The 12,053-nt window shown below is 47.4% G+C and overlaps 2 protein-coding genes across 2 annotated transcripts; both read left to right on the forward strand.

Annotated features, from left to right (window-relative positions):
* The first annotated feature begins 2,132 nt into the window (after positions 1-2,132).
* Positions 2,133-5,599, forward strand: LOC123447977 (filament-like plant protein). Its single transcript, XM_045124730.1, has 4 exons — positions 2,133-2,227; positions 2,339-2,663; positions 2,861-4,836; positions 4,986-5,599. The coding sequence occupies exons 1-4, from the start codon at positions 2,216-2,218 to the stop codon at positions 5,307-5,309; spliced, it is 2,637 nt and encodes an 878-aa protein (XP_044980665.1). The 5' UTR covers positions 2,133-2,215; the 3' UTR covers positions 5,310-5,599.
* A 582-nt stretch (positions 5,600-6,181) lies between these two features.
* Positions 6,182-11,374, forward strand: LOC123447978 (fatty acid amide hydrolase-like). Its single transcript, XM_045124731.1, has 19 exons — positions 6,182-6,366; positions 6,494-6,603; positions 6,693-6,753; positions 6,860-7,035; positions 7,170-7,299; positions 8,135-8,212; positions 8,629-8,889; positions 9,006-9,081; positions 9,167-9,238; positions 9,373-9,415; positions 9,489-9,560; positions 9,666-9,746; positions 9,829-9,935; positions 10,043-10,135; positions 10,268-10,336; positions 10,425-10,489; positions 10,611-10,672; positions 10,791-10,886; positions 11,038-11,374. Exons 1-19 carry the CDS (start codon positions 6,267-6,269, stop codon positions 11,101-11,103), a joined length of 1,818 nt encoding a protein of 605 aa, XP_044980666.1. The 5' UTR covers positions 6,182-6,266; the 3' UTR covers positions 11,104-11,374.
* The last annotated feature ends 679 nt before the right edge of the window (positions 11,375-12,053 follow it).

Raw genomic sequence — 12,053 nt, forward strand, 5'->3', positions numbered from 1 at the left:
ATCGGCTCGGAGAGGAGCCCTGGGGAGAGTGGGAGCTTCAGTTTGGCGTCCTTACATTCTGACCGGTAATCCTGTGGCCAGGTTCTATTTCATATGTTAATTTTGTTGTTTTGAAGGGATTGCATGTCTTATATTCTTATTTGCTAGAGTTTCTTCGATTTCAAATACATCGAACCATGTGCAGTAGAGGGAAACATCATGGTGATAGTTCAGGTGTTACTTTCACATTTTGGAAAGCAACTTTTGGACTTCTAGTGAAAACAAAGCAATGCGTTACCATTGGCATCTCAACCAATATGTCATTTGCGGTCTTGGACAGATTTGTGGAACATTCAGCTTCACTTTGACCTGTTTCTAGTGGGACATAATCAGACGTTACTGTACTGTTTGATGAAAACATTCTTACAAACCAGACTTACAAGTAGCATGCTAAATTGCTAATAAGTAATAACAATGTCTTGTTAGATGTTAGTACAGTACATAGCAAGACACTGCAGTAGCTGGACTGTGTCTGAGTGCTCCTGTTTATAAGATTTTAGAAGGTTGCAATGTTTTTCTTCTGAACCACAGTTACACTAATAAACGACGCATCTGGTAGAGTATAGTAGTTATAGGAAGTTTCTCTTAGTCGTGTGTTTTCCCTAATTAGAGAAAAAACAGGTTTTGGGTTGAGCTTTTCTCAATACTAGCCTTACTTGCTCCGATATAGTTTATCCATTGCCTTTTCTACATGTTTTTAGCTGTTTGTCCAAGACCTTGTTGGGGCAACAACCAGCTTTGGTTTTACGTTTTACCATAAAGAGAGGGAGAACTAGCTGGACACTCGTAACATTACTAGCTTGAAATGAAAATCTTGAACTGTTGAGGTCTTCGGATGGAGGTTCAACTGCTTTTGTTTCTTTCATCCTAACACAGTTCGCATTTTAACTCAACGAGTTCAGGGGGGGACATCAATGAAGGAGTGGCAATCTTGAACTCTTGATGAACTATGTTAACTTATTAATGAATCCGCTTCCTCCATTTTATTTTATAAGGCGTATTTTGGTCTGTACCGGAATCAAGGACACTAAGAGATTAGGACATAGATTAGTTGCCGTGTATGTTATCTTGAGATTATGAGATATATGGTCATGGTGTTGTTATCTTGAGATTATCAATGATTGCTATCTGCATCCTCCATCTCATTTCTAATAGTAGAGGGAAATGGCCATCGTAGCCATATGGTGCTGTTATCTTGACATTATGACATAGATTAGTTACTCCCTCCGTCACGGTTTAGAAGGCGTGCATGGAAATTCTCTAGAACCTAGGTGATTATTGATTGGTTGTAAAATGAGTTAAAAAATAGCATTCACACTACGCATGCATATAGAAGAAGTACAACGGAGTACTAATTAGCTGCTAGGAGTAAATGCAATGTGCCTTAAACCTTGTGTGTTGTGGAAATGCATGCAAACTTAACCGTGCCTTCTAAACCGTGACGGAGGTGGTACCATGTATGTTTAGCCATAAATGCTGAAGAGATATAAATGTGGGCAAAAGAGAGAAAAGCTTATCAATTCTACATGCACGTATCATATTCTTTTAGTAGATCGCAAAAACTGCAGGTCTTCTATTTTTAAATGGGGGAAGGGAGTATCTTTAAGCTGTCATGCAATATCTGATTTTGATTACTGTATCAGGTAGTGATATATTTTTATTAAAAATTACTCCCAGTTAGCTTGCAAAACACTCTTATATTGTGGGACGGAGGGAGTATTATATAAGTATAACTCACAGAAATTAATATAACTAATTCTATCTATAATTTTAATTTTCAAAGTTCTTTGTTTCCTATCTTTTGGTCCTAGATAGTTAGGTTCCCCAATACATGTTTAGAAAAAGGAAAACATCTCTAATCATACAGGACCAAAGTTGTGCTACACTTGAATACTGAGGTCACAGTTGAAACTGTTACTGGTCAAAACTGTACGGTTTAGTTTAAACGTTTGCATGGCTATATCGATGACTTATGCGGTACTCAATGAATTTCATACTGCTATTGCTATGATAGAGCTGAATGTGTAGAATTTGCTTCAGATTCAGTTATTATCTGAGTTTTAAGATAATTGCTGGTTATGTAACAGGTCTCAAGCTTGATTTCCACTACGTTGGTTTAGAAGATTACTATTGCCTAACTCGACTTCTCAAAAAGAGGAGCTGGGAGCTGGGAGGAATGACTCATCTGGTACAGTGATTAGATGCCTTGAGGCTTTTGTAGACTATTCGTAAATTTCAATTTTTTCGGCAAATGCTTTGCAGAAAACATACTCACTTTGTTCACTTTTGGCAAATACAGGATACAAAACCTATCTCCATCGGTGGTTCCCCCAATCATGACCAATCACCTGAAGCGCCCTCAAGAATTAGATACGATGAAACCCAAGAAACTGAAGCAGGAAAATCATTGAATGAGAAGCTAACATGGACAAATGGGCCATATGATTCTTCCCCACAGCATGGTCAACTATCGCCGCCAGTGGTCTTTACAAATGTAGGAAATGCTGATATGCAGGATTCTGTGAAGAGTTTAACTGAGAAGCTCTCTGCTGCTCTGTTGACTGTCAGTGCTAAAGAGGACTTGGTGAAGCAGCATGCAAAAGTTGCCGAAGATGCTGTTGCAGGTATTGTTTTTTTCATGTTAGATTGCACGCATTCATGTTAGCCAGTAATTCTCTCTCTTTATTCAGAATCACTACTAAACTCATAGATTATTTTTATTTTTGCATGCTCTTTGAGCAAATTTAGAATGACATGAACAGAAATTTATTAATTAGTATATTGTACTAGTAGTTAACTCATTTTTGTGATTTATTTGTAGGTTGGGAGCATGCTGAAGTTGAAGTTAGTAATCTGAAGCGGCTACTTGATGCTTCATCTCTGAAGAATGCCTCTTTGGAGGATCAAGTCAGCCACTTGGATGGTGCCCTCAAGGAATGTGTCAGGCAGCTTCGCCAGGCACGAGAAGAACAAGAGGAGAAAATCCGTGATGCAGTTGCTAAGAAGTCCCAGGAATTGGAGTTTGAGATGTCTGAGCTCCAGAACAATATGGCTGACCTGCAACAGCAGCTTGAAGCCTCTGATCTGCGGGAAAAACTTAAGGTAGCAGAAAAAGAATGCAAGGATCTCAAGATCGAGTTGCTCACACTATCCAAGGAATTGAAGGTGCTCGCACTGGAAAGAGATTTGAGCAGCCAAGCAGCAGAGACAGCGAGCAAACAACACTTGGAAAGTGTGAAAAAAATTACAAGAGTCGAGGCAGAATGCCGTAGGTTGCGCCATGTGACACGTAGAACCTCCTTAGCCAATGATTCTTCTAGGCCTGTTCCAAACAATGCCTGCATGGAATCTCTGACTGACAGCCAGTCTGATAGTGGGGAGCATATGCTAGCTGTTGACAGTGATATAAAAAATTCTGATATGTGGGCCTCAGCTCTGATAGCAGAACTCGATCAATTCAAAACCGGCAATGAGGGCACAAGAGAACTTGTAAACAATACTGTTGAGATTGACCTAATGGATGATTTTCTTGAGATGGAAAAGCTGGCCGCATTGCCTGAAGGAGATCACACGAGCTCTAGCTTTGGAACAGAAACTGATTCTGACCGGGCTGTGACCAGAGATATCTCAAGAGGTGAAACTGAAGCCCTACAGCACCAGGTTATGGATTTGCAAGCAAAGGTTGAAAGGATTGAACATGATAAAAAAGAGCTTGAAATGGCCCTTGCAGAGGCTAGAAATCAGCTTGACACGTCATGTGACACTCTCATGGCAGCTAACAGTAAGCTGGTTGACCTGCAGATGCAGTTAAACTTGGCAAACGAGTCCAAAGATGCTGCTTTAGGACAAGCTGAACAGTTAGATGGTGAGAGGAAGTCATTGGCATTGCAGTTGGAATCAAAGTCAGCAGAAGTTGAGAAGCTTCAGGGTGTGGTGACTTCACTGGAAGAAACTGGGGATAGCAAGGAGTTGGAGTTGCGGTTAGAATCAACTATTGCAGAGGTAGCAAATCTTCGCAAGATGGTGGCAGCCTTGGAAGAGAAGATTGATGCAGAGAAAACCCTGTCTGCGCAGCACAAAGCAGACGCAGACATGGCAAAGGCAGCTAAAGACACGTTAGAGACACAGCTGCGATCCGCAAGCACAGAAATTGGGCAACTAAGAGGAATTATTAAAACATTGGAGAGTGAGGTGCAGAAGGGGAAGATGTCTCACAAAGAGCTCGTGGCACAACTAGAGGCTATGAAGACTGAATCAGAGAGAACACTTTCGGTGGAGTCCGCCAAAGAATCATTAGAGGCTCAGCTCCTGGTAGCAAACTCAGAAATCGCAAAGCTGCACGTAACGGTGAATGCACTGGAGTCTGATGCAGCAAAGGAGAGAGAATATTCTTCGGAGGTCAAGATGCAATTGGAGGCAGTTGAGGGCATCAGAAAGGTTTTGGGGTCTGAGCTTGAGTCTGCGCACCAGGAGACCATGAAACTCCAGGAGAAGGTGTCGTCACTGGAAGTGAGGCTGAAAGAGCAGAGTGTGTTGCTGGTAGAATTCACTGCCAAGGCAGAGGATGCAGTGTCAGGGAGAAAGGCAATGGGGAGTCAACTTGAAGAAGCAAACCTGGAACTCGCGAAACTGACAAACAAGGTGAGCTTGCTACAAGGGAAGATTGAGCAGGAGAAGCTGCTCTCAGAAGAGTATGAAGCGAAATGCCGCAAACTGGAGGCTCAGCTGTCAAGGGATAGTCGGGAGGCAAAACTTTGGCGACTCGCCAACACAAATGGAGACCTGAAGTTCAAGCAGGTAAACATTTTAATAGTTCATGACATTGGGCCAAAATAACTAGCATTGTGTCGTATACATATAATGGTTAAACATGATTGATACAAGCTACTAGCCTAGTACGTAGATTCTAAGCACCCCTCTCAAGGTATATATCATCTTCATCTCAGGAGAAAGAGGTCGCCAGCGCTGCAGGGAAGCTCGCAGAGTGCCAGAAGACGATCGCCAACCTCGGGCTTCAGCTGAAATCGCTGACGGACCTCGACAGCGTGATGACCGAGCCTGACAAGCTGGAATCAAAGGACAGGCTGCTGGACTTCAGAGAAGACGGCACTTCGCCGGTCGCCGATGAATCGTATGGTCTGGATCTCCCAAGGAGCAACGGGGGCTGCGTCTCGCCCGTTCCTCTGGCCCAGTCCCCGTCGTCGCGGCGCTCGGTGTTCTCGGGGGGTTTATCGTCTATGGGTAGCTACAGGAGCAGGGCAAGGAAGTGAGATGTGATGTAAGAGATTGTGCATAGGTTATCTAACTGTTCCTGGATGTTGTTGTGAGCTCAGTTGTCACCTGGGGGTAGATTCGGTGTGCGTTTACAGGAAGTTGACGGTCCGCTTTTGGATTTGTGCTCTCTGTCATTTTCGGTCCTGTCTGTCATTAGATGATCGGTGTTTCGCTAGATGCAGATGCTTAGTAGTAGTGCACTGCACGTGCACTAAAATGTTACCCAGGACTAAAAAAAAAGACCAACCAGCAAAACTGCGATTACTTTTTTTCTTTTCTTTGAAAATTAGTGTGACATCCAGCCTCTATCATCGTGGCGCACTCAACCATTTTCATTGGGTTGTTTGAAAAGGCGATGACCCCTGACCTCTTAGGTGTTGGGTTTCATCCGATCCAACCATTGGTTTGATCTTGCTTCTCCTTGTTGTTTTCTTGGTGTTTCGGTGTTCATTGGTTGCCACAGATGCACACTCCATCCGCAAAGGTAAAACCACAATTAAGGTGCCTTTTTAAAATATACCTTTTGAGTTCTCACCAATGGCCGGGCTTGCCACAGTTGACGGTAGATGTCACTTTGCCCATCAATCTGTACAAGACAATTTAAAGTCCAAAGTACATGCATATTTGGTGAGTTACCTAGTGCTCTCTCCGTACTAAAATAAGTGTCTTAATTTTATACTAGCTCTAGTACAAAGTTATACTAAGTTCGAGACACTTATTTTGGGATGGAGGGAGTAATAACAATGCCAATCAAGCCATGTACGGTAGACGATGGCGGCCTGTTTCTACATTATTGACTTGGCCGTGCGTGGACTCTAAAACGACCGACCTAGGCCGCGACACAAAGTAAGCACGTGAATAGTAACGAACTACTACGAGCCCGTGCTCCCCCAGCCAGCCAGTCTCTTACTCACGTCCATCCCATCACCATTCACCGGAACGGCACATCCACCATGGGCCTCGTCTGCTCCGCTCCCAAGGTGTACAAGCCGGCGGCCGAGGTCGACCTCGGCCCCGACAGCGACGAGCACTACATCAGTCCCATCGTCAAAGGTTCTTCTCCTTCTTCTTCCCCGATTTGATTCGATTTGATTGATGGTCGCGCGCATTTTGAACGCCGGAAAGAAGCGATTTCTGTGCTCCTGCTAGCTGAATCTTTTGCTTCTTTGCGTTTCTTCAGCTCCTCGGGTGGCCGGTCTTCCGGTGAAGATGTTGGCGTGGGTCCTCGAGACGCCCGTCCTCGGCTCCGCCGTGCTCTACGTCCTCAAGAAAGACAACCTCGTCAACAAGGTGGTGATCAAACAAACAAGACCTTCTTCGCATCTGAGTTGACAACTCGGGAACTAGAGCTTGACACTGAATTTGACTTGACACTGCAGCTCGTCTCCGACGCCGAGATCACGGAGCCGCCATTGTTCACTCCGGCTCACACCTGGCATGGTGAGTTGGGGCCGTTTCCTAATGACCTCCAACTCCAATGGCATGACAAATTCCTAGACAAAGATTGGTTTTAATTAACTTATAGTCATGTCCGCTGTTACTGCAGACATCCCCGAGCAGAACGTGAGCCTGGCCAAGCCCGGGTGGTCGCCGGCGGAGCGCGCCCAGGAGGCCGTCGGCTGCCTACCCGGCCTCGCCGACCCGTCGTCGCCGGGATTCAGGCGCTGGACGATCCGGGACTTCACCAGGGCATACAGTTCAGGAGAGATCACTCCGGTCATGGTGAACATCTCATCTGCTCCGTGTCACTCCACGCACCGCACGCACTGACTGCAGCCACCACTTGATCATGCGAGTATCCGGTAGCCGCGTGATTGCAACACATGGCCATTGATCCCATTTCGATCGATTCGCAGGTGGCGAGGAGGTTTCTGGCGGCGGTGGAGGAGTGCTCGGGCCCCGACCTCGACATGGCCCTGTTCATCAGCTACGACCCCCAAGACATCGTCAGGCAGGCCGAGGAGTCCGCCCTCAGATACCACCAAGGTATACCTCAGCATATACCAAAACATTATGCCTCGTTTCTCCGGTCCAACCAATCACTCCCACGTACGTACGTACGCCGCCGCGGCCGGGCCGGTGACAGCGAGGCGATCGCCGCGACATTTAAGCAGTAGGGCCATCGCCGGCTCAACGCAAGGATGGCGTGGCAGCGGCACCGCCATTACGGATGGGAAGAAGATGATGCCCCGCTGTCTTTGCCTTCACACCTCCTCTCCTCCGTGGTCCCGCTCAACTCCATCACATGTGAAAGGTTAGGTGGCTGGGCAGTGCAGGCAGCAGCCAAGCCAACGGTGGCATCGCCATTGCCGGGCTCCACTGCTCTGCTCGTGCGTGAGGTCTCTCAAGAGCAGTGGAGCGAGTTGCTCGTCGTTGCAGGTTCAGCAAGCCTCGAAGCTGGCAGGAAATTCACATGAACCCAGCCCAATGCCCATGCATGGTCGATCTGGAGACACTGGTGCGGTGCGTACGCGTCCATGGTCCTGAATCCTGCGGAGGAGCAGAGCAGAGCAGTAATTGCTCGGAGAAGAAGAGTACCAACTCAAGTGACGTACGGTTCAGGTCGTTGTGCTGTAGAATTCATGGGGCATTCGGGCAGTGACATGCATAGAATTCATGCCGTCGGAGGCGAAAGCAGTCGGCAGTGCATCGCGCTCTCATCTGTAGAATTCATGGCGCATTCGGGCAGTCATACACATTGGTCTCATTTGTTGCTTGGACTGTATATGCATAAAATGAAAAGAGAAAGAAAAATGCTAGCAGTACTATATGCGTGCGTCATTTTTCTGTTATTTTACGTGTGATGTGCTGTGCATTGCAGGGGCGCCTCTGTCTGCCATGGATGGGGTTCTGGTGGCAGTCAAGGACGAGATCGATTGCCTGCCCTACCAAACCACTGGTAAAATTATCACCCGCAACGTTTTTGCTTTTTAGCCTAACATATGCTATTACTGTGTTGTGTTGCACAGATGTGTGTTAAAAGAACATCTTCAATAGACGGTTTATATATAAAAATAATCAATGTTTAGATCTTCTCAGACAAAAAAAAGTTTCAACAAATGGTTCATATGCATTTTTTTTACATCTCCGTCTTTAAGAGACGTAAAATACTAACACCTTACGGTGCAAATTTACATCTTGAAACGCAGGAGAGCCGCGCGGCTCTCTTAATAGTCATGTTTTCTTTTTGAGGAGAACAATAGTCATGTTTAATGCGAAGATATGAATGGTCAATCGCTTGCGCTTGGCTCTCTTGCATGACAAGTCTTACAAGAATGGTAGAATTACAAAACAAGTGTTTTGAACGGCGCGCAGGAGGCACGAGTTGGCTGGGAAAGATGCGGCCGTGCGTGGCGGACGCGGCCTGCGTGGCGCAGCTGCGGGCCTGCGGCGCCGTGCTGGCCGGCAAGACCAACATGCACGAGCTCGGCGCCGGCACCAGCGGCATCAACCCGCACCACGGCTCCACCAGGAACCCCTACCACACCGGCAGGGTGTCGGGCGGCTCGTCGGGCGGGTCCGCCGCCGCGGTCTGCGCCGGCCTCTGCCCCGTCGCCCTCGGCGCCGACGGAGGCGGTGCGTGTGCTCCTTCTATACAGCTTTCAACCTGCGGCGAGATCTGCCTGCATGCAACGCTACCTGAATCGTTCCGTGCCTGTGCCTGTGATGCTTGCGCCATTGTTTGTTTGCAGGATCCGTTCGCATGCCCGCCGCGCTCTGCGGCGTCGTCGGCTTCAAGCCCACCGCCGGGCGGCTCTCCAACTCCGGGTGCCGTAGCTAACACATGGCCTAGCTGCTTCTTCCATGTGCACTTGACACGTGTAGTGACGAGTGCGCTGCTGTTTTAACTCAGGCTTCTGCCGTTGAACTGGACGGTGGGGGTGCCGGGGATCTTGGCGGCGACCGTCGAGGACGCACTTGTCGCGTCAGTGGCTCCACGCTTCTTCTTGCATAAACTAGGAGTAGTTTTGTTATTAGTATTACTTTTTGAAAATGGTTGATCCTGCTGTACCTGCATTCTCCTAATCTTACCATGCATGTGACTGACTGATCTTTCAGCTACGCGGCCATGGTTGATCAGTCTAGACCAGCTCACTGTCAGGTAATTTCGTTACTTTTGCTGGATGAGAGGCATTCAGCTAAATTTGCAGGCTTAAATCTCCATCCATTTGCAGCCCCGGCTGAATCTGCCGTTGCTGGCATCCACCCGTTCCATGCCTAACATCAGGCTAGCAAGATACGGAAAGGTGAGCATCTCTATCATCAATCATCATCAGATACAAAATGATTCAAGCGGAGCCTGATGATGAACAGATGCAGCATAGTAATAACAACTGGCATTCTGAACGCAGTGGTTCAACGACAGCTCCGAGGACATCCGAGGCTGCTGCGACAAGGCTCTGCAGATCCTTCGCGCGCACTACGGGTGGGAGGTACTTGTTGGGAGTTTCTGACTGGAAATGACAACAGGATTTCAACCCATTTCTCTGAAATAATACTCCACGTTTTTGCAAGACCGTGGATGTGACGGTGCCTGAGGTGGAGGAGATGCGGCTGGCGCACTACGTGACCATGGGCTCCGAGTGCTCCGCTTCCCTCGCCACCAAATACCTCGACAAACTGTGAGTCACAGGGGTTTTGAGCTGCTCCTAGTTTCTTTCTCCTTGTATACTACAGTAGTAGTGCTGTAATAAGTTGAATGGATTTATGCATGCATGCATGCTGCAAGTGACAAGTCTGAGATCGGGTGGGACGTGAGGATCGCGCTGAGCGCCTACGGCTCCTTCAGCAGCAGGGCTTACCTCAACGCGCAGCGGATTCGGTGAGTGCACACATTCGGACCACGTTTTCGTTCTGTTTTTGTAGTAGACTACTAGTACTACTAGTAGGTTTTTTTCTGAATGGATGGCAGTAGTATGATGTTGAGAGCTTTATGAACGTGCGTGCTTCACAGGAACCGTCAGATGTACTTCCACAACAAGATCTTCGAGACGGCCGACGCCATCGTCACGCCCATGACCGGGTGCGTCTAGTTCAGCTAGCTGTTCACGTCGTCCATCATCGTTTCTTCGTGGCATCCTCACCACCACCGCATTTTCCTGTGGGTGCAGTGTGACCGCGTACGCTCTGCAGGACGACGCGCTGCGCACCGGAGAGCTCGACTACATAAACGCAGGTACGATCGTCGTCCACGTTTCCGGTGAGACTCGGGTGTCTCAAACCTGCAACAAGCCTAGTGGGTGGCTGCAGCAATGTTCGTGCTAACTCCTTGTCTTGTTGTTGCACCCAAATAACAGCCGCGATCTCGAGGTACTCCATAGCTGGGAACTTCCTCGGCTTACCGGCCATCACCGTCACGGTGCGCATCTATCAACTCACCCTGTCAGGGTGCTTCAGCTTCATACATACAGGATACAGCTTGCGCAGAGGCCAACTGACACGGGCTCCCCGTCATTTTTGACGAAATCTGAATGCAGGTCGGGTACGACAGGGGAGGTCTCCCCGTCGGCCTCCAGTTCATCGGCCGGCCGTGGGCGGAGGCGACGCTGCTGCACCTAGCCTACGCCACGCAGGTCAGTCTTACCACACGCATCTCCTCACTGTCATCACGACAAAATAGACACAAATGACAGGACGAATTCCTTGCGCAATTGCATGGGTGGATATCGGCGTGCCTTGTTTTTCTTCTCTCTCAACAGAGTGGTGTTGTGGTTGTTTGTGCAGGAAGCGTGCTCCAAGAGCTGCAGGAAACCCATGGTGTCCTTTGATCTCCTCAGCAAGAAAGACTAGATTCTGTTACTCTCGTACGACTTACGACGACGGAAACGGTGTGCGGCGAGAGAAGACCATTGATTTGGATGCGAAGAGCTATGAACATTAGTCCGTATAAAGCTTGAGAAACATTGTAGAATATCTGCGTACGACAGCCGTATGATACGCTAATGCAGTGGCAAACGTTTTTTCTTTGTGAAACACAATACAAACACATACGCTCACACACACATATATTCATGCATATGGACATACACATCACACGACTGCAAGCAACTTAAAAAGTTGGATCGGCATATTTTGAGATTAGCAAAGTCATCATGGACACCTCGTTGTCCACAACATCGCTTACCACTAAAGAACAAAAATACTCCCTCCTTTCCTCTTTTCTCTGCATATAATTTTTTTCAGTTTTTTCCTATTTAGTCTACGCATCCCCTCTTTCTTGCGCTATTTTTCGTTAGTGCCCCGCATCTGCCTTAGTAATTAACAGACGCATGGGGAGCTGCAGCAGGTTTCCAACCAATCCAGCACAACATGCAGATGGGCCCAGGCCATGCGCGTGGGGAAGAGGAAAGGGGACCGACGGAGTCTCCCAATCAGTTGCATGCAGCTATTGACCGGTTGCATACAACAATTAAACTACCGCATCTTTCCAATGCATCTATCAGGGCAATATGGTCTAAAAAAGATGCATGCAGTCCCTCCTTGGTATTCGTGCTTTTTCTTTTTCCTTAGGCTGCTCATAGTGAAGAGTAACATATAGTAGTATCATGCATATGTTACTATTGTATGATACTACCTTCATAGTGCATAGTAACATAAACTAGTATCATAGATGATCTCATTTATTGACATGCATGACACATAGTAGCATAGCATTTAACATGTCACGGTATCTACCTATATTACTCTAATCCTCTCTCTCTTCTTTAATTATTTGTCACATCACCATGTTTGCTAGTCGC

Source organism: Hordeum vulgare, chromosome 4H (genome assembly GCF_904849725.1).
Source record: "Hordeum vulgare subsp. vulgare chromosome 4H, MorexV3_pseudomolecules_assembly, whole genome shotgun sequence".
Lineage (NCBI taxonomy): Eukaryota > Viridiplantae > Streptophyta > Magnoliopsida > Poales > Poaceae > Hordeum > Hordeum vulgare.